Genomic DNA, 24,769 nt, shown 5'->3' with positions numbered 1-24,769 from the left:
GCTTTCTTTTCAGAAACCGCAACTGGTTTGTGTCCGTACATCTTTTTAATATATATTTGAGAGCTAGGAAGCAGTCGAAAACTGTTTAATATTTTTCTATTTTCGAATCAGCCTCCCCTCCTTGGCCTTTCCTATGTAGCAAACGCTAAGGTTCGAGAAACAGCTCTAAAAACTCCAAGTTCACCGTGGTTCAGGACGTCTGCCTCCTCGTCACTGACCATTGTTACCTCTGGCGAGCGCATGCCAGGTCAGCAGGCTACGAAGTCTGTTGGGCGTTTAAACAACTGGGCCTTTCAGCCGGATGGTTTTGCGAGTAGCACATTAGCAAAGAAATGACAAACCCCAAGCGGCAGGGTGCCGCGTCACATGGAGGGTCCGTGGTCCCTAAGTGTCACCTTTCTGGGTCCCCCCAGGGTCCTTTTAGATGGAATGATCTTTTTTCAAGTATGATGATCTAGATGACATTTTATTTTTAATATTTCATTGCTCATTCTCTGAATGCATCAATAAAAATGAGAGGAGTATTCTTTTTTCTCTCTTCTGCTGTAAAAAAACTGAAGAACTGTTTCCATTCTTCCAGTTTTGCCGGAAAAAGGGCGGGGATGCCACGGCCCCACACCCCCAGCAGGTGGAGGCCCTGCCCCTTCCAAACCGTGAGCGCCGCGGCAGAGGTCGGGGGTCTGCGCGGCGCGGCCGCCCGCGGCACTCACCCTCGGGCCCAGAGGAGACAGCACCCCTGTGCTGCACTCGCACCAGGAGACCCCACATCCAGGGACCGCCTTCCTCTGAGGGTGCTGCTGCGACACGGAAGGACAAGCTGCGCGTGGAAGTCCTCCTGACCAAAGGGTCCGAGAGAGCCGAGGCACACGCCACATCCCTGGGACTGGCAGCTCAGGGGTCTGCAAAGCCGCTCGAATAGTGGCCCCGCCCCCCGAACCTTGCCTTTTGGCGGGCAGGACTCCAAGGAGGAGGAGGAGGACGCCCAGCAGCCTGGCCCACGGCCAGAGACCCGGATGGCTCTTCCTTCCAGTGTACGACAGAAGGGACAGTGTCGGCCGCTGCAGGAGGCTCACGGTGGGAGGGGCGAGCGGGGAGGATGCCGGTGCCAGGGTGACCAGGACGGCCCCCCGCGGGGCGGCGGCTCGGCTCTAGTCGTCCTCCTGGCACATGGGCAAGTTGACGAAGGTGAAGACGTTGAACTCGATCATGATGGAGAAGCACAGGAACACGGCGTAGAGGACCAGCACGTAGACGCCCAGCTTGCGGTCCAGCCTCCACTTGTTCAGGTGGATGCCGAGCACCTGGCGGGGAGACAGTGCGAGGAGCGGGCTGGGGGCAGGGAAGGGGGCACCGGGGGCCTGTTCCCTGGACAACGACACACAGGCCACGGACCCCAGAACTTCCTCCAACATGGGGGCGGGAGCGGAGGGGCGCTGCCAGGCACGTCCTTGGTCGGATGCGCACGAGGCCGGCAGGCTTGACTTGTCTGACGGCAGGGCGGGGCCGGGACACACAGCAGCTGCCCTCAGGGGACGGGCCTGCCCCGGCCCAGCCCGGCCCTCCTCTAGGGACAGCTGGGGCCTTTCCCAGGGCGCCCCCTTTGCCTCGGAACCCGGTGTCCTCAGCCCTCTTCAGCAAGACTTCCAGGGCTCCTGCTGGCCCACGGTCTGGCAAGGCTCGGCTTGCACCACCTTTTTCTGCGTGTGCGTGTATGTGCGTGTGTGTGTGTGCATGTTGTGTGTGTAGAGACGGGCTGGAGCTCGCCCTCGTTCTAAATTCTTCCCAGCCCCTCCCACACTTCCCTCCACCGCCGCCTTCTCTCTGATCCCTGAATGGGGGCTTCCCGGGGGGGGGGGGGTGCTGGCTCACAGTCGCCGCATCGGAGTGACAGCACAGACCCCAGGGAAGTAGGTCATGTGACCGTGGGCACGTCGCCCAGTCCCCGAGCCCTGGTGTCTTCTGTGAAACGGAACGGTGTCTCTTCGGGTGTTTGTAAGGACCGACTCCATCAGCAGAGGTAAAGGGCTGAGCCCAGTCTCGGGCGCATGGAGCGTGGAGACCTGAGTTTCACTACGTGCCAGTCCTGAGGCCTGACCATCACCCCATCTGCCAGCTCAGACGGGCTGGCCTCCCGGTGAGAGGAGATGACTGGGCAGCAAGGAGAGAGGACAGTCATTCTCTCCCTCCGGGGTCCTTTCAGTCACACAGGGAACAGTGCAGTGTGGGGGGGGAGGGCAACATTCTGGGGGTATCTGAAGTGACACGTTTCCTCAGCTTTGTCCCTCACTGTGGGGGGCGGGGCAGGGCAGGGGGGGCCTGGGAGTAACCCGGCAGAATCCGGTGAAATGCAGTCTGGGTGGGGCTTCTGTTTCGGGAGCGTGAACACTCACGGTGAGCGCCACAGAGCCCAGCAGCAGCACCACGGAGTAGACCAGGCCCCGGCTGTTGATCTTCACCTGCAACGACACACGTGCACCCGAATCTCAGGGCCGCCCGGGGCCCAGCCGCTCCGGGGGATTTCCACACCCGCCCTCCCCGCATCTGGAAGCTCAGGTGGCTGCTCAAGGTGAGCACGTGGCTGTGGACGGTCAGCTAACCGCGGAGTGGAGTCTCACTGTGCTGGTCGGAGGGGAAGGCCCGGGAGGGAACGGTCATGCTAGGGGCTGAGACACCAGGCAGGAGCACTCACGAGTGCTGCCCACCCCTCAGGCCGCTCTGGGAGCCTCCCTGGACAGTGGGTGCCAAGGAGAAGGGGGGAGCATGTCCCCCAGAGCCCTTGGCCGGGACAGGGCCGACACCACCACTGTTCCCGTGGGATGCACGCACCTGGCGTCGGTCTCGCTCACGAAGGAACGTAGCACAGAACTTACCGTGGATCCGTAGCTGATGACCATGGTCTGCAGACCCCATGGTATGCCGAGTCCCACTAGGATGTCAAACACGTTGCTGCCTATGGTGTTAGAGACCGCCATGTCGCCAAGGCCTGGGGGGACAGTCGACACGTGCCACTCAGTGGGAGCAGGTCCCCGGAAATCCCCGTGCTTCCCCGTAACTGTTCCATTGGTGCTGTTGCTCGGATGGGCGGGAATTCCTTCTGCACAGACTCGACATCTCTAAACCCCTTGCCCGAGGCCTAAGACCCACTCCCTTCGTGGAGTCTAGAGGGGCCTGGTGGGGGCTGAATGGTGACCTCATATGTGGGAGCCCTGACCCCAAGCACCTCAGAAGGTGACCTTGTTTAGAGTTTGGGTCTTTGCAGTGATAACCGAAACGAGGTCACCAGGGTGGCCCGAATTCAGCTTCTGATCGGCTCCTGATCGGTCATGATCGGCTTCTTTAGGAAAAGGGGAAACTCGGACACAGCACAGGGGGAAGTCACGGGGACACGGAGAGGGTCCTCTACCAGCCAAGGACAAAGGCCTGGAACAGATGCAGCTCTGCCCCCAGGAGAAATCAACCTTGCCGACCCCTTGCTCTCGGACTCCCGGCTCCGGACTGAGACGGGTCTCCGTTGTTGATGCCTCCCTGCGTGGGGACCTTGGTCACGGCGGCCGGGGGAATGCAGGGTGTGGCCCCACACGGTTCCCCTGCTGGGTGTGTCAGCCGATGTTCCCTGAGGACCCCCTCTGTGCGCCACCTCAGTGAGCCCCCAGGTGCTCTGAGGCGGCGGGGGGGGGGGGGGGCGGCACTGTCCTCGTGTGGCAGATGATGAAGCTAAGGCTTGAGACGTGCCCAAGGTCACACAGTTTTCGGGTGGTCCAGCGTCCTTCACCCTGGGGCATGAATTGTACCTGTGGCCCAGGCAATGGCACCGTGACCTTGGCCTTCGGCAGGGCGTCTGGTCCTAGGCCCTGCTGAATTCTGAAGGGGGACCTCTTCCCCCAACCAGGCTACAGGAATCAGAGGGTGGGGGCTGTCCAGTATCGTGCTGGCCACTCCAGGGGGGGACGTCACAGCTTGAGGGGTATTAGAAGTCAGGTAACAAGCTTTTACCAGCGAGACTCACTGGCTGAGGTCCGCTGTAATCTGGCCACTTAGCCCTAATCTGTCCTGGTTGTCGTCATCTGGCACACGCACAAAGGTGTGCGGCAGGAACAATGCCTGTAACCGCACAAATGCCTGTAACTGCACAACTGCTGTGGTGGCTGAGAAGCTTGCGGCAACTCTGACGAGCACCTGGATGACTGACTCGCCCCGCTGACGTGGGCCAGGTCGCCTCCTCTCCCACCTGCTACCGTCATCGCTGACCTCCAGGACACTACACCTTCCTCCAGGGCCTGGCGTCCCCCTCCCAGCCTGCACCGCCAGTACCTGGGCGGCCTAGGGCAACGGCGGCGGTGCCGGGAAACCGGCCTTCCGGTCTCATGTAAGACACAGGAATGTGCCGCAGCTGTCCACCCAGCTACTTGCCCCTGGAGCGGAGGCAGGCGCTGGACTAGTGGGGCAGTTGGGGGTGGAAAGGGTCTGGGAGGACAGGCTGGGCCGTCTCAGGTTGGACTGGCTTCCCACTCTGCGCAGGCACCGCATCTTTGAGGGAGGGGCTGGTGGCAGTGCTTCCAAATCAGAGGAGCACACGACTCACTCGGGGGATTTGCTGAAAGCAGATTGGTGCAGGGAAACTGCTGGGGGGGGGGGGTGCCCGAGAGCCTGCATTTCTCACAAGCTCCCTGTTGAGCCGAAGCTGCCGGCCTAGCTGGCGGAGGCCCGTGAGCAGCACCGGCGTGTTACGGCTTGCTGCGCGGCTGCTGCTCTGTGCGGCCGACGCCCCGCAGTGGTTTCTGGATCCTGTGCCCTGGAGACACTGTCTATGCTTTAATCCTGTCTGCTGGGTTCTGTCAATCTCATCAGTGCCACCCTTAAGGCAACTAGGCATGCCCTCCCCTGCCCCAGCCTGCACTTTGCATTCCACAGAGCAGCACTGCATCACAGCTGCTCTGAGATGACGTCCTCCCTCAGAGCCCCACCTGACCCTTGTTCCTACAGAGCCCCTGCTTCCACTGCGCCGGGATACCCACCCCCTTCCTGCCCTAGCCCTCAACCTTCTAGTGCCCCCCGCCCCCCACTAGCCTGGACCCCAGGGCCAGTTGTTCACACTGCGTGTCCTCTTGCCCCCCGACTTCCATGGTGCCCACCAGCCAGCTACAGCTCTGGACAGAGGTGTCCTCTCCCATGTGTGTGTCACCAGAGCTGGAATGATGGAATTTGACCCACGTTCACACGGCTAGAGCACCAGCCGGGCCCTCAGAGCTCCTGCCTTTCCTTTGGCTTGGGTACTGGTTGCAAAATGCATCCCCGCTCATGTCCACCAGAACCTGCGACTGTGACCTTATTGGCCAATAGGGTCTTTGCGGGTGTAATCAAATGACGACGAGCTCACGCTGCATTAGGGTGGGCCCGGGTCCGGTAACTGGGGTCCTTGTGAGCGGAGGGACCCTGGGACGCAGACACACAGGTAGAGGGGCCACACGAGGACGCGGGCAGAGCGTGGAGTAGTGCAGCCACAGCGGACACCCTGATGCCGAGCTTCCAGCCTGCAGCACTGCGAGGGAGCCCGCCCACCTCTGTCGTTGTAAGCCACCTGGCTGTGGTATGTTTTTTACGTCAGCGTTTGGAAACTGGTGGGGGGCAGAGTTTGTCACCCCCAAACATGCCTTTGGGGGGATGTTATGCTAAGCTTACTATTTTCAAAAAAACAAAAGACTGGGGAAAAACCTTTCACTTTCCCCCTAAATGCTTGAAAAATTTAGACAGAGGACCTCCCTTAGGAAGGGAGCTGTCATCACAGCTAACTGTAGTTTAGTATGAACTAGTCTGATGGACGGGGGCGGGGCCTGGCAAAGCCTGCTTGATCCGAGGCCGCTCTGTGCCCGTCGTTAAAGAAGGCCCAACAAACACTCGTTCGCCAGAAGTTTGCGTTTTTACCTCCATGCGAATTGCCTTTCTGCCCTTTGCAGTCACAAACCACTACCCACACCCCTTCTCCTTAGCTCAAGGAGGTTCGTGAGCCCCCATAGTCTTATGGCACCCCTGTATGTACATACATACTAAACTTGGTTATTCTCCCTTGCTAACCTCTCATGTCATCCGATTATTAGACCAACCAGAAGAACTTAGAGAGAAAAGGGGGATAGTTCTTCTCCCCGACAAACGGAATACTCTCACCTCAAAAGTCACACTGTTGAATTCCACTCCCCTCAGCTGCCACCCCCAAGTGTCCCTATTTGCACACTGCTCCAGGTTCCCGCCAGACACACCCCCACCCTTGCCTTCTCCTCAACCCATGTTTTCCCAGCCAATCCACCCTTGCTCCCACGTTGACGGAATAATGTCTCCTCTGTCTCCAAAGCCAACCGTCTCTTGGGGTGCTTGTCCTCTCCTCTCCTGTTTCCTCTGAGCTTTCACTCATTATTCACCAGCCCCGACTGCCCCCCTGCCCACCCCGCCACACACACTTTCCAGCTCTCATCTGCAGAAGAGGAGGGCCTGCGGAAGTCCCGGCTGGAATGCTGTCTCACTGGCAGAAAAGCCGCAGAAAATACAGGCAGGTTCTTTGCAGCCCTTTTCTCCTCCTCGCTGATAAACCCGGGTCACTCTGTAAGCCCCACACAAAAACCACCGAACAAACCCAAACGGTGCACAAGTTCCGGAACTCTGAAGCAGCCCAGGAAAACCGTTGGAGGCACAGGACACCCCCGCGCTGCCTTCCTGGGACTACAACACCCTCGCTACCACCTCATCTGCTGTAAGAAGCCTGGGCTTCAGCTCTCTTCAGTCTCACATTGGCGACTTCAGAACAAGTTAGTTTTTACACGACTGCACGCAAGCAAATGCTCCTCGAGGTCTGGAGGAGTTCGTCTCGGCAGCATCCTCCCCACAGGAGGAACCTGGTCCACGTGCTTCCAGACGTCAGCTTCCTCCCTGTGCGTCCTTCCTCGAACTCCCAGGCATGAGGGCCGTGAGCTGTGACTGGGGCAGGGGGCAGGGGGCAGGGGTCTGCACGGGGCCACCATGGCTGTGGGGGCCGAGACACCGCCAGTACCTTGTCGCGCCACGATCAGGCTGGCCATGCAGTCTGGAACGCTCGTGCCTGCCGCCAGGAAGGTAATGCCCATGATGACGTCGGGGATTCCAAACGTGTACCCGATGATCGTCACCTGCAGAGGAACGGGGTGGGGGGGGGGCATTGCTTACTCTGAGAGTACTGCACTTGAACGTGGCACTGTGTAGCCAATGAAACCATCTGGAATGTGGTTTTGTCTTAAAACACCTTTTGGGGGTTCTTTTTCCCGCCTTGATAATGTGCATAATACGCGTTCACTGTTTTAAGAACTTCAGAAAATAAAGTGGAAGTTAAAAATCACCTGCCACTTCTCAAGACCCACAGACAGCCACTATAAACTTCCCATCGGCCAGCGGTTCTCACACTGGAACCTGCAGAACATCCTCGGGCGGGCTTGTTGAAATGCAGACTCCCAGGCCCCGCCTCCAGAGCGTCTGCTTCAGGACGTCTGGGGGCGGCCCAGGAAACTGCATTCCTCACAGGTTCCCAGTGGGGGGAACCCTGAGGCTGCTGCTCCAGGGACCACACTTGAAAAGTGCTGCTCTAGAACACACCCCTGACCTTTCTGCTGTATTAGAAAAAGTGAAATCAGAGTACCTATCAGCATACATTTTGCAACATGTTTCGTGTAATAAAACACTGTGATTACCTTCCCATCTCAAGTATTCAACTACACTGTTTTAAACTGATGCCTGGGTTTCATCGTTTAGCTATAACGTTTCAGCCAATCCCTCGCCGTTGGATATTGAGGTGGTTTCTCTTTTTTGGCTCTTACGATCTCGCTGCAGATCAGTAACATTTATGGAGCCTTTGCTGTGTACCAGGTGCACAGGTGTTTTGCTTTCACAACCTCAGGTGCCCTGTTACTCCCCACCCACTGGGGAGGGAGGCACTACCATTATGCCCATTTGCTGCCCAGAGGAACGGAGGGTCAGAGAGGTAAGGAAGGATGCCAGCAGACACGAAGGTCACCGGTGGAGCAGGGACCTCTGGCATTGGGAGCAGCCACGCGGTCCGCTGACGAATGTCTGACGCTGGAGAGGCGGCCGGGGCCCGAGCAGCAGCCGGATGGGAAGCCCCGGAGGCGTTCAGACAACCCCGCACAGAACACCCTGGAGCTCCAGCTTGCCTCCCCGTCTGGAAAGTGGGAGCAGGGGCCCCTCTCAGGATCCTTCCCGTCTCGGCTGATGGCTCCCCCGCAGCACATGGTCATGTGACTTAAGGCAAACTGGCTTGCTTCTGAGTCTCTGCTTTCTCCTCTGTCAAACGGGCTCGTGAATGAGAATTAAAGCGAGAAAATGGGAGGCGACAGGGCCTGGCCTGTGCAAGATGTTCACCGATGTGTTTCCCTTCTCTCTGAATCACTAGCCTTGCCGTCTGGGGGTGCAGAGAAATGGGGGTTATCGGAGTCCCCAGATGAAGTGCTTCTTGAGTGCAAACCTCGGCCCTGGAGGGCAGCCGGAGCACCTGGACTGACACGGACATCTGTCCCTGGACAGAGCTTTGCGGAGGAGTTTAGAGAGACCCCGCCCCAGAAGGGAGCGCTCAGCTTAGCACCACCAGGACGGTGCGACGTCGTTTTTCTTCTAAGATTTTTTATTTATTTATTTTTTAGAGAGGGAAGGGAGGGGGAAAGAGAAAGAGAGAGAGAGAAACATCAATGTGCGGTTGCTGGGGCCCTTGGCCTGCAACCCAGGCCTGTGCCCTGACTGGGAATCGAACCTGTGATGCTTTGGTTCGCAGCCCGAGCTCAATCCACTGAGCTACGCCAGCCAAGGCTGGGACGTCATTCTTTAGGGCGCAGGGCAGAGCACACGTGGGCAGGCCTGCCCTGGGCTGCAAGGGAAGACACGTGCACAGGAGGGCTGAGCCACCCGTGCTTGATCCACGTGGGCCGCGGAGACGCCACTGGCACGTGAAGGCTGGGTCACGCCAGACATCATACAAACAGGGGCCTGGGTTATCTTCTCACTCCTGGGGATGCCTCTACTTTCTCAAACCACTGAACCACACGGCCAAGAGTTTGAAGGATGCAGGGAGGAGAAGGAGTGTGCGAGTGTGCACACATATCATCCAGGAGCAGAGATGCCTCCCAAGTGTCACTTTGTCCTGCATCCCAGTGCTGGGCCCTCCTCCCCTCTCAGATGCTAAGTCTTCCTCGGTCCTCCGTTTCCCCAGCTGTGCTGGGGTGCCGCGAGGGATGACCCATTCCGGATGTCTCTCCCTTTGGACACAGACATTCAAGAACTTCTCCCCCAGGACTTGGGGGTGAGAGATGTGAACAGTGGTGGGAGTAGGGAGGCACCTGAGACTTCACGGCTCCCTGGTGCTCCCATTGGGGCAAAGTGAAGGTCAGCACAAGGCCAAAGGCCGGCACATCTCGCCTGGGTAGCAGCCGGGCTGATGTGGGGCGCCCTACCGCCTTCCGCAGCGGAGGCCACGGCGCTTCCCACACTGAGGGCAACTGGAGTTCACGGCCGCAGGGAAGAGAGCCTCAGGCTCCCGGCCAGGCCCGGTGCGGAGACTCTGCTTTAGGAAGTGGGGGTGGGGGGAGTGTTATTCAATGTGCACCCTCACTTAGTCAATTAGTAGAACTGACTTAATAATGCCTTCATTTTCAGTAATTAGAGAAGAAAAAATTTCACACATTTCTTAATGTGATCTTCTCTAATTCTCATTACCACTCAAATGTCATGAAATACTTTTTTTTTCTTAAATTGCAATGTTGTTTTGGGAATGCATGAAGAGAAATCACTGGAGTTTTAAAAATCAAAGGAAAGATGGCGGCACAGGCAGACACGGCTCGCCTCCTCGCACAACCACATCAAAGTTACAACTAAAAGATAGAACCGCCGTCACTCAGCACCATCGGAAGTCGAGTTGAGTTGAAGTCCAACGACTATGGAATTAAAGGAACCACATCCATCCAGACCGGTAGGAGGGGCACAGATGAAGAACCGGCTGGTCCCTCACCCACGTATGGTGGATAAAAATTCAGCAGGGATATCTTGGAGTCCCAGCCCCACACCAGGCTCCCCCAGCCCAGGGCTCCAGTGCCAGGAAGATAAGTCCCCACAACTCCTGGCTGTGAAATCCGGCAGGGATGGAGTTAGTGGAAGAAACTTCTGGAGCCCCAAGCACTAGCTGCTTTTCCATATGAATGGCTGGTCTTGGCTCCCACTTCACAACTTCCTAAATCCTCTCAAACAAGCAACAGCTGGCCTCAGTGAGCCCCAGGCCTGGCACTAGCAGAAGCAGGCTGAGATTCACAGCTTGGCTTCACCTGGGAATCTCCAAGCCCAGCACCAGTAGCAGCCACCTCAGATTGCCCTATAGCTCACTTCCAGGTGGCCCTGGGCAAAACACAGATGGGGGCTGACACTGGCCTGTATCACCCTGGATACCCCAGGGCCAGTGCACCCAGTGGACAGCGATAGACCACATTGGAGCACCACCACCCTGCCTCTGCACAGCTGATCCTCCACGGACGGTGGGGGTTAGTGGTCAGTGGTCACAGCCAGTCCTTGCAGCTGACTGGCCTGGGTAAATCCCTTCCATTGACCTGTCAATAGCAACCAAGGCTCAACTACAAGAGGATGGTGTACTCAGCCCATACAAAGGGTACACCTCAAGTACCCAGCTTGGGTGATAGGGGAAGCTGTGCCACTGGACCCTACAGGACACCTACTACATTAGGCCACACTACCAAGACAGGGAGTCATAGCAGCTCTACCTAATACATAGAAACAAACACAGGGAAGCTGCCAAAGTGAAGAAACAAACATGGCCCAGATGAAAGAACAGCTCAAAACTCCAGAAAAACAGCTAAATGAAATGGAGATAAGCAATCCATCAGATGCAGAATTCAAAACACTGGTTATGAGGATGCTCAAGGAACTCAGTGAGGACCTCAGCAGCATAGAAAAGACCCAGTCAGAAACAAAGGATGCACTAACTGAAATAAAGAACAATTCATAGGAAAACAATAGTAGATGAAGCTGAGAATCAAATCAATGTTTTGAAACATAAGGAACCAAAAACCAACCAATCAGAACAATAAGAAGAAAAAAGAATCCCCCCCAAATGAGGATAGTATAAACAGCTTCTGGGGCAACTTTAAGAGGTTCAACACGCACATCATAAAGGTGCCAGAAGGAGAAGAGAAAGAGCAAGAATTTGCAAACCTGTTTGAAAAAATAATGGGCCTGGCTGGCGTGGCTCAGTGGATAGAGCACCAGCCTGTGAACCGAAGGGGCACTGGTTCGATTCCCAGTCTGGGCACATGCCTGGGTTTCAGAGAAGCAACCACACATTGATGTTTCTCTCTCTTTCTCCCTACCTTCTCCTCTTTCTAAAAATAAATAAATAAAATCCTTACTTATAGAAAAGAAAAAATAATGAAAGAAAACTTACCTAATTTGGTGAAGGAAATAGACATGCAAGTCCAGGAAGCACAGACAGTCCCAAACAAGGTAGATACAAAGAGGCCCACCCAAGGCACATCATAATTAAAATGCCAATGGTTAAAGATAAGAGAGGATCTTAAAAGCAGCAAGAGAAAAGACGTTAGTTACCTACAGGGGAGTTCCCATCAGACTGTCAGCTGATTTTCTCAAAAAAACAAAACAAAACAAAAAACAACTCTGCAGGCCAGAAGGGATGGGCAAGAAATATTCAAAGTATGAAAAGCAGGGACCTACAACAGAGACTGCTCTCCCCAGCAAAGCTCTCACTTAGAATGGAAGGACGGATAAAGAGCTTCCCAGACAAGAAAAACTAAAGGGGTTCATCATCACCAAACTGTTATTATATGAAATGTTAAAGGGATTTAAAAAGATCAAAACTATGAATAATAAAGTGGCAATAAATAGATACCTGTCAACAATTGAATCTAAAAAACAAGCTAAGCAAACAAGAAGAGCAGAGACAGAATCATGGATACAGAGAGTATTTTCATGGTTGCCAGAGGGATGGGGTGTGGGGGATGGGGTGAAGAGGGGAGGGGATTAAGAAGCACAAATGGGCAGTTACAGAGTAGCCATGGGGACGTACAGTGCAGTACAGGAAGTGGAGCAGCCGAAGAACTTATACACGTGACCCATGGACGTGAACAATCGTGTGGAGAGTGCCTGAGGGAGTGGGGGATGCTGGGTGGAGGGGGGCAAAGGGGGAAAATCAGGACAACTGTAACAGCATAATCAATAAAATAGAATAAAAATTAAAAAAAATCAAGTGTAAAGATGGGCTGGCCTTTGATCCTACTCGGAAAATTTTAAGTTTGCAAATCCAATTCATTTGCAGCCCAGTTTTCATGATCTTTCACTATCATTCTTCCTGGGAAGTTTGGGTGGCAGCTCCTTCCTGTTCCCCCGGCACCCCGCCTCCCACACAGCACTCCAGCACCTGTGGGGATTTTAGCCTTTGTCTGACACGGCACCGAGCAGTCAGTGGCAGCCGCACCTCCTGGTGAAAACAGCTGACACTCACAGTTACGAGCCACGTCCTATGCTGTAGCTCAGGCCGTGATGCCAGCCCCGAGGCCTTCTGGTCTCCCGGTGACCCTGCTGGACAGAGGTGAGCCTCCCCGGTTTGTAGAGGGGGTGACCGCGTTCAGAGAAGTTGAGTCACCTGCCTGAGTGTTACGGATCCTACGTGGGAAAACTAGGATTCACCCCCATCATCCTGGGACCCCACAGCCCACCTTTCCCCACCAATCTGCTCCTCTGGGGTTAAGGGGACGGCGGCCCTTGTGCCTCTGAAACCGAGACTCGCGTGTCCTTTCCCCGCCGGGCACCAGGTGTCAGGAGGAGAGTGAAGTGACTAGAGGGTACCACTATGACAACGCTTTTCAACCGGTGAGACGTGAGGATTTTTAAAACACGCAGTACCTGACTACTGAGTCAGGGGCGCTGACCCCCTTCCCCTCAGACTGTCAAATTAAAAATGTGACAACAGCCAACACAACAATAGCTGTCCAGAATGAATAAATCAAAATTATAACAATTTTTTGATCATATCAGCAAAAAATAATATATCCTTTGGTGTGCTGCAGAATTTTAGCAATTGGTGGATGTGAGCCGTGAGATGACAAAGGGTGAACATCGCTGTGCGAAGCTGCGCATGGCTGATGGGTGAGCTTCAGCACAACAGAGACACAGCCGTCCTGTAGCTGCAGCTCCTCTCTCTGCTCCTGGGCTCTCCGTGTGTGCGGAATGAGGGGAGGAGGAGGAGGAGGGAGAGGGGGAAGGGTGGGAAGACCCTACGGAATGGTGCCCACAGCAAGGGCGTGGGTGCTCCTGCTCGGCCCAGCCAAGGAAGGTCGGTACAGAGAGCTGTGATGCGTGGCCAGAGCCGCTGACAGGAGCTGAGCTGGTGCCTTTCCACCTGCAAAACTTCAGTCCAAAAGGTGCTGAAAAATTCCAGCCACAGACTGAGAGGCAGTTCGGGCTAGTGGCTGAGACCATGGACTCAGGAGAACAGTGGACCAGGGTTCTGACCCCACCCTAGTACACACTACTGCTGAACTCACTGTGTGACAGATGCTAATCGTAAAACTAACTGGGCAAATTACTCAGTCTCTGTGCCTCAGTTTCCTGCCTGTAAAATGGGCATAATGAAAGCGGGTGCTACGAGGACTAAAAGTTTCTATAGTTTATACACAGTTTATACATGCGCCTGCGCATAGGAAGGGGAGAGGAACCTCCCCTGGCAAGGGGCACAGAAGGGCCGGAGTCCATCTCCCACTGACCCCAGTCTCGCTCACATTTCCCCGGGGTCCTAGTGTTCAGCCCCCTAGAGCTCTTCCCAGAACCATCTTCTAGGCATCAGGCCCATCCTTGACTCCCAGTCCGTGCCGCCCCTGCCATACTACCCTGCCCATTGTGCCAGGTTCACCTCCACCCCCCGCGCCTGCCTTGCGTGCCTGTACCACGCTGGTCTGTCTGGCCACCCCTGGTGCATCGTGCAGCGGCTTGCACCCCTGCCAGTACCCCTGCTCCCTGAAACAGAAGCCAAGGTCAACTTGCCGAGGGTGGCAGGGCAGTGCCTGAGGTCGCTCTCCCTCCTCTGGAAGGTGCTGGGCAGGCCTGTCCGCCCAGCCCGCCCTGCGCCCACCACTCACCAGCCACACCATCAGGTAGGAGAAGACGGCGATCCACAGCGTGGCCGTGATGAAGGTGACCATGAAGAACTTCTCCCAGCGGGGCTTGCTGCAGTTGGGGATGGTGATGCACAGGAGGAAGATGAGTGGCCAGGTGAACACCCACTTGGCTTTGTCCCCTCTTGCCTCTGCAGGGGGGTGGGACGGAGCCACAAGGGAGAGGGAGAGAAACACCCACTGGGTTACACACCTGTCAGTCCACCTGCTGGTTTATTTTTTTTTTTTGAAAGCCAAACAAGAGAATGCTACCAATGTGACTCTGAGCAAGTGATCTCACAGAATCGCATACCTCCACAATGTCATCCGGAAAGTGGTCTTAGCAACATAATTCGCTAAGTGTTTGATGACTGAATAACTTTAGTCAGCCCAAATCCTTCGGAGTAAGGAAAGTGAGACCCAGAGTGGGAACGGACTTGCCCCGGGGAGCTGTAATTAAGGGGCCACATACAACACAAAATACAGACTTTACAGATTATTTGAGAAAACTCAGTAAACAAAAACAATGATATATAGTAACAATAAGCAGACTTGGGAAGGGAAAAGAATATTTCCTAGAGTTGTCAAACTGCTTTATTGCTTTTAGTTATTTGTTTATTTTAAAGATACCCAATCTAATAAATCCGAAATGGTATCTCCTTGTTTCTTTTTAAAAAATATTTTATTTATTCATTTATTTTTCGAGAGAGGGGAGGGAGAGAGATAGGGAGAGAAATATCGATGCAAGAGAGAAACTGATTGGTTGCTTCTTGCCTATGCCCCATCTGGGGACCAAACCCACAACCCAGGAATTGAATTGGCGACCTTTCACTTTATGGAACAATACCCAACCAACTGAGCCACACCAGTCGGGGCAAACTATATTATTTTAAATGCCCAGCTTTCAACCAACAAGGAGAACAAGCAAGCATGTCCCATACACAGGAAAAGATGCAGTCAGTAGAAACTGTCTTTGAGGAATTCCAGACCATGGATTTAGAAAGACTTTAAATCAGCTGTTTAAAAATAGGCACAAAGAAGTTTTTTAAATATCTAAAACACTAAAGGAAAGTATGAGAATAATGTCTCCCTGTAGAATATCAGAGTAAAAAAGTATAACAAAGAGCCAAAAGAAATCCTGGAATTGAGAAGCACAATAACTGAAATAAAAATTTTCCTTGCAGGGCTCAACGGCAGATTTGAGCAGGAAGGAGGAGAACGTCGACAGCCTTGAAGTAGGTCAATTGAGATTTTCTAGACTCAGGAACAGACCGAAAAAAGAATAAGGGAAGATGAGCAGTGTCTCAGAGACCCGTGGCACTTCATCAAACACGCCAGCGTGGGCATAATAAAAGCGCCAGACCACGAGCGGAGAGAACAAGGGGAAGGAAGAATATCTGAGGAACTCACATCCAAAAACGTCTCAAATCTGATGAAAAACATTAACAGATACATTCAAGAAGAATATACATTCGTCCTGAATTCACGTGGAACACTCTCCAGGATGGACCACGTGCTACAACGGAAAACAAACATCAATACATTTAAAAGGATTTAAGTCACGCCAAGTATGTTCTACATGCATTCCACGATGGAAAGGAATTATAAATCAGACAGAGGGAAAACTGGAAGAGTCACAAATATGTGGAAGTTAAATAACACACTCCCAAATAACCAATGGAGCAAAGGAGAAATCACAAGGGAAATTAGAAAATGCTTCAAGATGAATAAAATGAAAACACAACATACCAAAACTTATGGGACGCAGTAAAAGCACCGCTTAGAATTTTATAGCTATAAATGACTATATTAAAAATTTACAGCTATAAGTGAGTATATTAAAGATCTTAAATCAGTGACCTAACTTTCTTCTTTAACACAAAAAAATAGTAGAGCAAATTAAATCCAAAGAAAGGAGAAAGAAGGAAATAATTAAGATTAAAGTAGAAATTGCCCTGGCTGGCGTAGCTCAGTGGATTGAGCGCGGGCTGTGAACCAAAGCATCGCAGGATCGAATCCCAGTCAGGGAACATGCCTGGGTTGCAGGCCACGTGTCCAGTGGGCGCTACGTGAGAGGCAACCACACATTGATGTTTCTCTATCTCTCTTTCTCCCTCCCTTCCCCTCTAAAAATAAGTAAATAAAATCTTTAAAAAAAGATTAAAGTAGAAATCAATGGAATAGAAAACAAAAAATAGAATCGATGAAACTAAAAGTTGGTTGTTTAAAAAGATCAACAAAATGGACAAACTTTTAGCGAGAATAACTAAGCAAAAAAGACTCAGATTACTAATGCCAGGAATAAGGGAGGGTCGCCATTGTGAAACTCCCATGAATAAAAAGAGTAAGTCAGGAATACGATGAACAACTGGGCCCCAACAAATTCGATAACCAAGGTGAAACAAATTTAATGAGGACAAAAACCACCAAAGCTGGCTAAAAAAGACAGAAAAGCTGAACAGATTTATAAGAAGAGATTGACATAGTAATAAAAAAAGGGGACGGGAGAAAATTGGGGCAACTGTAATAACATAATCAATAAAATATACTTTAAAAATTAAAGAAAAAAATAAAATGAATTTCCTTTAGAGTAAAGTGAGGACCAGATGGCTCCATGGTGATTTCTACCAAATGTTTAAAGAAGAATCAGCATGAATCCTGCACAAACTCTTCCAAAAGACAGAAGAGGGAACGTTTCCCAGTTCTCTCCATGAAGCCTTCGTTACACTGATATCAACGCCAGACACCAAGAGAACAGAAAACTACGGACCAATATCCCTCATGAATACAGATGCAAAAACCCTTAACAAAACCCTGGCCAACTGAATTGAACATCATATGAAAAATGATTACACACTTTGACCAAGTGGGATTTATCGCAGGAATGCAAGCTGTGGGCCAACGTATGACATGTCATCGATCCAACATACCATGGTAATAGAATTAAGGACAAAACGACAATCACATCCACTGATGCAAAAAAGTAAATAAATAAACAAGGTATTTGACAAATCCAATGGTTTTTCATGATAAAACCCTCAACAATCCAGGAGTAGAAGAGAATTTCCTCAACCTGGTGAAGTGCACCAACAAAGTGTACCCCACAGTTAACACCATACTCGATGGTGCAAGACCGAGAGCTTTGGACAAGACAAGAGTGTCTGCTCTTATCCCTTCTAGTCAACGTTGTATGGAAGGGGTAGCCTGGGAAACTGGGCAAGAAAAAGAAGAGTCATTCAGTTGGAAAGGAAGAAGTAAAGTTATTCCTCTTGGTAGATGGCATGACCTTGTATAGAGAAAATTCCAAGTAGTACACACACACACACAAATTATTACAACTACAAAACAAGTTCAGTCAAGTTGCAAGGTACAAGAATACACAAAATTCAGGTGTATTTCTATACAATAACAATAAACAGTCCAAAAATAAAATTAAGGAAATAATTCCCTGTACCATAGCACCCGAAAGAAAAAAAATGTTTATGAATAAATGTAATAATCTAAGTACACAATTTATATGCTGAAAACTACAAACATCATTGAAGGAAATTCCAGGCAACCCAAATAAATGGAAAGGCGTCCTGTAGATGGATCGACGACTTAATATTGTTAGGATGGAAATTTTCACCAAATTGATCTACAGACTCAATATAATCCCTGTTAAAATTCCAGCTGACTTTTTTTTTTTTGCAGAAATTGACAAGCTGATTCTAATATTCTCATAGAAATGCGAGGAAACTGGAATAGCCAAACCAGTCTTGAAAAGAGAACAAAGTTGGGAGTTCTCTGGCTTAAACCGCCCGAATCGGGTTTCTCCAACATCAAGGTTTTAATATGGTTTCAGTAATAGACTCTGGGAGCTACCGGGGTGATGGGACAATATCTATGCCAAGGCCACCGCCCCCCCACCACCAGGAGCCCCTTCTGTCAAGCCCTGCCATTCATTCCTTCAAGTGCAATGTCAGAGACTCTGAGAAATGCTCATTGCATCGTGGACTCTGATAAACATGCAAACATAAGCAGGAGAAAAAACAGCTGCTGTTGTTTCACTAAGCTCTCAGATTTCTCTTCTGAAGTAGAAAACGACAATTTAATTATGCAAAAACATCTTTAAAATGAACTGCAACGACACAGATGGGTAATCATGGTGAAGGAAAACATTCAGAACAGATGCAGTTGCTGATAAAAAAACTTCAAACAAATTAACCTGGACAGTGCAATGAAGGAAGTGGTTAACTCGAGGCCCGTGGGAATGTGTGCGTCACGGCGGGGGGGGGGCCAGGTAGACGCTCAGATAGATACCAGGTAGATACCCTGGATGCAGGAGTGTCCACATGATCTGGAGCGTATGTCTCCAGACCAGTGGTTCTCAAACTCGAGCGTGAATCGGAATCCCCTGGAAAGCTTGTTACAGACCCAGGGCTCATGAATGGGCAGCTAAAAACTGGGGTCCAAGAATTCACATTCCTAACCACTTCCCAGGTGCTCCTGATGCTTATTGTCCTGGGACCACATTGGAGAACTGCCACTGCAGATGAATGCATTCAAAGCAACAGGTAAGATTACCATATCATTAAATTCAGCTGTCTAAACATACAATTAGGTGATTTTCAGCATACTAGAAAGCTGTGTAATTATTACCACTATGTGATTCAAGATTTTTTAAAGTACATTTTATTGATTATGCTATGAGTTGTTCCATTTTTTTGCCCCTTCATCCCCCTCCTCCCTGAACCCCCCTCCTACCAACATCTCCCCCCCTAGTTCATGTCCATGGGTCATATATACAAGTTCTTTGGCTTCTCCATTTCCTATACTATTCTTAACTCCCCCCGCCCCGTTTATTTTGTATCTGCCAGTTATGCTTATTCCCTGTACCTTTTCCCTCATTCTTCCTCCCCACTCTTCCTGTTGAAAACCCTCCATGTGATCTCCATTTCTGTGGTTCTGTTCAGGTTCTAGTTGTTTGCTTAGTTTGTTATTTGTTTTTTAGGTTCAGTTGTTGATAGTTGTGAGTTTGTTGTCATTTTACTGTTCATAGTTTTGACTTTCTTCTTTTTCTTAGATAAGACCCTTTAACATTTCATACAATAATGGCTTGTTGATGATGAACTCCTTAAATCTGACCTTACCTGGGAAGCACTTTATCTGCCCTTCCATTCTAAATGATAGCTTTGCTGGAGAGAGTAATCTTGGATGTAGGTCCTTGCCTTTCATGGCTTGGAATACTTCTTTCCAGCCACTTCTTGTCTGCAAGGTTTGAGAAATCAGCTGATAGTCTTATGGGAACTCCTTTGTAGGAAACTGTCTCCTTTTCTCTTGCTGCTTTTAAGATTCTCTCCTTGTCTTTAATCTTGGGTAATTTAATTATGATGTGTCTTGGAGTGTTCTTCCTTGGGTCCAATTTCTTTGGAACACTCTGAACTTCCTGGACTTCCTGGAAGTCTATTTCCTTTGCCAGATTGGGGAAGTTCTCCTTCATTATATTTTCAAATAAGTTTTCAATTTTCTGCTCTTCCTCTCCTCTTTCTGGCACCCCTATGATTCAGATGTTGGAATATTTAAAGTTGTCCCAGGGATTCCTCAGCCTCTCATTTTTTAAAAAAAATTGGTTTCTTCTGTTTCAGTTGAATGTTTATTTCTTCCTTCTGCTCCAAATCATTGAGTCCCAGCTTCCTTCCCTTCACTGTTGGTTCCTTGTATATTTTGCTTATTTCACTTTCGATAGCCTTCACTTCTTAATTTTGTGTCTGTACTCAATCATTTCTGTGAGCATCCTGATTATTAGTGTTTTGAACACTGCATCTGATAGGTTGGCTATCTATTCATCACTTAGTTCTGTCTATGGAGTTTTGATCTGTTCATTTGGGTCATGTTTTTTTTTTGTCTTGGCACACTTGTTATGTTTTAAGGGGTGGAGCCTTAGGTATTCCCAGGGTGGGGCAACCCACTTCTCTGTGTTGTGGTGCTGTGTGTGGGGGAGGGGTCAGAGAGGGAACAATGCCTCTTGCTTGGCTCTCATCCCACTTTCAGTCACTTCCCCTGCCACCCACATGCAAATTGGGCCCTTCTGCTGCTGATTCCTGGGTAGGTGGGCTTGTGTACATTCCAGGACCCCATGGGTCTCTCCAGTGAACTCTCCTGGGAGGCTGGGAGTTTCTCCTGCTGCTGCAACCCCTGCACATTTTTACAGCCAGAGGTTTTGAGGCTTTGGTTTCCCACACTGGAACCCTGGGTTGTTTTGTCTGTCTCGCTCTCCAGCTATTCCTCTCCGCTCATCTGCACTTGAATGTGGGACCACCTGCTCTACCAGCTGTGCCTCACCCAACCCGGTCTGTTGACTTGCCATTCTCTCCACCCCTGCTGCCTGTCTCTGCCCCGCCCCACCCCGCCCCACCTCACCAGTCTGGATGGATGTTTCTTCTTTAACTCCTTGGTTGTTGGACTTCCATACAGTTTGATTTTCTGGCAGTTCTGTTTTTTTTTTTAATTTGTTGTCGTTCTTTTGGTTGTATGAGGAAGCAAAGCGTATCTACCTATGCCTATATCTTGGCTTGAAGTCTTTAAGATTTCCATCGCTTTCCAAAAAAAACCCCTGTGTCCATTAAGCTATCATTCCCCATTTCCCATCCTTGCTCAAGTTCTGGCAACCATACCTGTGTCTATACACATTCCATTGTGTTTGGCTTACTTCAGGTAGCACATGTCTTCAAAGTGCATTCATGTTGTAGCATATACACTGGTACTCCATTCTTTTTATGGATGAAAAATACTCCATTTTATGGATATACCCTATTTTTTTATCCATTTATGGCTTGATGGTATTTGGATTGTTTCTACTTTTTGGCTGCTATGAACATTCAAGTATTAGTTTTTGTGGGGGCATGTCTGCATTTTTCTTGGATACATAACTCGGGGTGGAATTGCTGGGTCATGTGATAATTCTATGTTTAGCTCTTTGAGGGACTGCTGGACTGTTTCCCACGTGGCGGCACCTTTTTACATTCCCACCAGCGGCGTGTGCGGGGTCCAGGGTGCCCACATCCTTGCCAGCACATCGTCATCTCTTTTGATTACGGTCATTCTACTGAGTGTGACATGGTATCTCATTGTGGTTTTGAGGTTCCCTGGTGACTAATTAAGCTGAGTATCTTCTCATGAACTTATTGTCCATTTGTATATTTTCTTTGGAGAGCTATTTATTTAAACCTTTTGCACATTTTAAAAAAAGGATATTTTTTATTATTGAGTTTTTAGCATTCTGTATATATTCTGGACACTAGATCCTTATTAGAAATAAAATTTGCAAATGTTTTCTTCCATTCTGAGTTGTCTTTTCACTTTCTTCGTTGTGTCCTATAAATCACAAACGTTTTAAATTTTGATAAAATACAATGTGTTTTTCTTTGGATACTTATGCTTTTGATGGTTATATTTAGGAAAGCGTGGTCTAATCCAAAGTCATAAATATTTACACCTATGTTTTCTTCTAAACATTTCATACTTAGTTCTGTTTTATAGTAACTTTTTTTGTATATAATAAATTAAGGGTCCAAGAATACTCCTTAAAAATGTGGATATCCAGTTGTCATAGCACCACTTGCTGCAAGGACTATTTCCCCCTTATTTGTCTTGGCACTCTTGCCAAAAATTATGACTTTAAATATATGGATATATTTCAAGACTCGCAATCTTATTCCCTTGACCTATATATCTATCCATGTGCCCACGGTAGTCTTGATTACTGTAACTTCTCAGTAAATTTTGAAACCACAAAGTGTGAGTCCTTCGACTTTGTTTTTTCAAGATTGTTTTCGCTATTCTGGGCCCCCTGAACTTTTGTATGAATTTTAAAATTAGCTTGTTGATTTCTGCCAAAAAATTTTTTTTAGCTGGGATTTTTATAGATTGCCTGGAATCTGTAGATCACTTTGGAGACTATTGCCGTCCTTAACATTTTAAGTCTTCCAAGCCATGAACGTGAGCTATCTTCACATTCACTTAGACCTACTTTAGGATCTTCTTTCAACAGCATTTTGTTGTTTTCAGAGTACAAGTCTTGTACTATTTTATTTTGAATGCTATTATAAATGGAATTTTAATTGCCTTTTAAAATTGCTAATTGCTAAGTACAAAAATACAATTGAATTCTGTACATTGATCTTGTATCCCAAGAGTTAACTCTAACAGGCTGGGGCGTGGATTCCTTAGGCTCTTCTGTACCTAAGATCATGCCGTCTACGGATGCAGACAGCGCACCCTGTTCCTTCACGGTCTGGAGGCCTCTGAGTTTTCTTGCCTGTCTGCCCTGGCTCTGACCTGCAGCGTAAAGCGGTGGGAGTGACCCCTTTCCCCGGTCGTAGGGGGAAGCTTCCAGTCTCCCACCACTAAGCTGTGGGGTTTTGTGGATGCCCTTCGTAAGGCTTTGGAAACGTGCTCCTATTCCTACTTCGTGGAGCATTTCTTCATCAGTAAAGGGTGATGCATTTTACAAGATGTTTTTCGTGTATCTGTTTAGATGATCCCATGGCTCCGTCCATCATCCTGATAATGTGGTTACGCTGATTGTTCTCCACAGGTTGAACCAACCCTGCAGTCCAGGGATGTATTTCACCGGGTTACCTCTATCGATAAGGAGAAAAACCAAGTCCCAGGAAGGCTCTGATAATGAGCAGCCCCAAATCTCACAAACACATTAGTGGCAGAGCCACAGACAGACCCTGCCTCCCCGGCGGCCTCTGCGTTGGCCCTTGGGGGAGGGGCGAGGTTCGCAGGGGAAGGTGGGGCATCGTCAGGGCTGGATTAACAGGTGACCACCGTACCGCTCTCCATCATTCGTGTTGTGGCCCAAACCTGGGAGGTGGTTTTCCCACTCTCTTCATTTTTCGTTTAGATTTAGGGGGATAGCCTCCCTGTCTCACGGGGAAGCAAGCTGAGGTGCGGCCACATTCAGTGACTTAAACGTCTCAGAAGGGAGAGGTGGCGCTAGGACTTGGATGCAGGCCTTTGGAACCTAAGTCCCAGGTGTCCTGCACTCCACTGCTTGCCGGCCTCGGGGTCCCTGGATTTCAAGGTCCATGGGAGCCCTTCCACTCCCCCCCTCCCCTGCTGGCAGAGGTGGGGCTGTCAGATGCTGGGATCCAAACAGAAAATCCTCTTGAGAAGGGAAACCATTCAAGTTGTCTTACTCCTTGGCAGTGAATGAGCTTCAGGATCAATCATTTTTAGTCATTTTTTAATACAGTTTTGTTTCATCTGTAAATTTAGACTGACCCTTAAATTGATTGCCTCCTGAGGGGCAAGAAGCTTCGTGGTTGACAGCTAGCTAGACCGCCAGGCTGAAAGCCCAGCTCTGGCATATGCTACCTGTGTGAACGTGGGAGAGTAGCACTGCATCTCAGTTTCCTCATCTGTGAAATGGGGATAACAGTTCCTACCTCACTGGGCTATTGGGGGACTGAAAATGAGCCAGCCCATGTGATGTGTTTAGAATAATGCCCAGTGCAGAGAAAGCACTAAATGTTAGCTATTGTTAATATTAACCACCACATTAACTTCAACTTACTGAGTACCGACTATTGTCAAGCATGGGGTGGGGTGGTTTTTACAAAGACTGGAGCAGGCTCAGAGAGGTAAGCCCACCTGCCCGAGGTCACACAGCTAGGAAGTGGCAGCCCCAGGAGTCCAATGCTAAGCCTCTTAGCGACACCATCCTGACTGCTGGAGGGCGAGTTTTAATCTTTGAAAGCACCAGAGGCAGGGAGGGGCCCCATGGGAAGCAGGCGAGGTCAGAACGTAATCCAACTGAGCTGCTGGACTGAGGTTTGGGAGGAAAGGAAAGAAGGGAAGACGTGAGAGAAATGGGGCCTCAGCAGAGCCGGAGGCAGGCCGGCCGACAAAGGACGAGGGCGGTCAGGGCTGGGCGCACGGGAACCACAGGCCCAGGGAGAGAGGCCCGGAGCCCAGCGCCGAGGCCCGCAGAGCTCGTGGGGGCTGCAGGTGGCCCCCCCCCCAGGGAGGCGCCCTGGGCCAGGTTGGCACGGCAGTCGGTAACAGGGGTCAGCCCCTGCGACCCTGTTCATGCTTCCGCACGGAAGCAGCTGCCCTCACATCTGACCCGCAGACCAGGACTCCCGGCCACCCGAGAAGCCGGGTCCGGGGTTCCCCCAGTTGGTGCCGATCTCAGGGACCCTCACCCCAGCTCTGGGGGTATGCCTGCCGCGCCCACCAGAGGCTCCATGTCCAACTGTGGGACTGGGGGTGAGTGGGGTCCCAGTGCCAGAGGGACGGGCAGGGTTGGTGCACCAACGCCCTCACTCAAAGATGACCCCAAATCATGGCCAGCTGTGCACTCCACCTCAGGGAGCCGGAGGCTCCCTGCGAACAGATGCTCTGTCCTGTCACTGTCGATGGTGTGGCAGTGGGTGACCCCTCAGCATCCCTGAGCCGCCGTGTCCCCATCTGTGAGATAACAGCTGCCGGCCTCGCCCACCTCAAGGAACTGTGGAGAGATGGAAGACACGCAAAAGCACGGAGCTCACTGCCTGCCTCTGGAGGCCTCACCTTGAACATGG

General features: G+C 50.6%; 1 protein-coding gene across 3 annotated transcripts in view; it reads right to left on the bottom strand.

Annotated features, from left to right (window-relative positions):
- Positions 1–445: 445 nt before the first annotated feature.
- Positions 446–24,769, bottom strand: part of SLC24A4 (solute carrier family 24 member 4) — a 128,581-nt gene continuing 104,257 nt past the window's right edge. For all 3 annotated transcript variants that reach the window (XM_045823737.1, XM_045823738.1, XM_045823739.1), the window contains 5 exons: positions 14,181–14,347; positions 7,040–7,154; positions 2,871–2,983; positions 2,391–2,456; positions 446–1,301 (listed from right to left, as the gene is read on the bottom strand). In XM_045823737.1, coding sequence (XP_045679693.1) covers positions 1,149–1,301; positions 2,391–2,456; positions 2,871–2,983; positions 7,040–7,154; positions 14,181–14,347 — 614 coding nt within the window. In that variant the 3' untranslated portion in view covers positions 446–1,148. The remainder of the gene's footprint in view (positions 1,302–2,390; positions 2,457–2,870; positions 2,984–7,039; positions 7,155–14,180; positions 14,348–24,769) is intronic.

The sequence above is a fragment of the Phyllostomus hastatus genome, unplaced genomic scaffold (genome assembly GCF_019186645.2).
Source record: "Phyllostomus hastatus isolate PE091 unplaced genomic scaffold, TTU_PhHast_1.1 phas_scaffold_501, whole genome shotgun sequence".
NCBI classification, from domain to species: Eukaryota; Metazoa; Chordata; class Mammalia; order Chiroptera; family Phyllostomidae; genus Phyllostomus; species Phyllostomus hastatus.
This window is presented reverse-complemented; position numbering and strand designations above follow the sequence as displayed.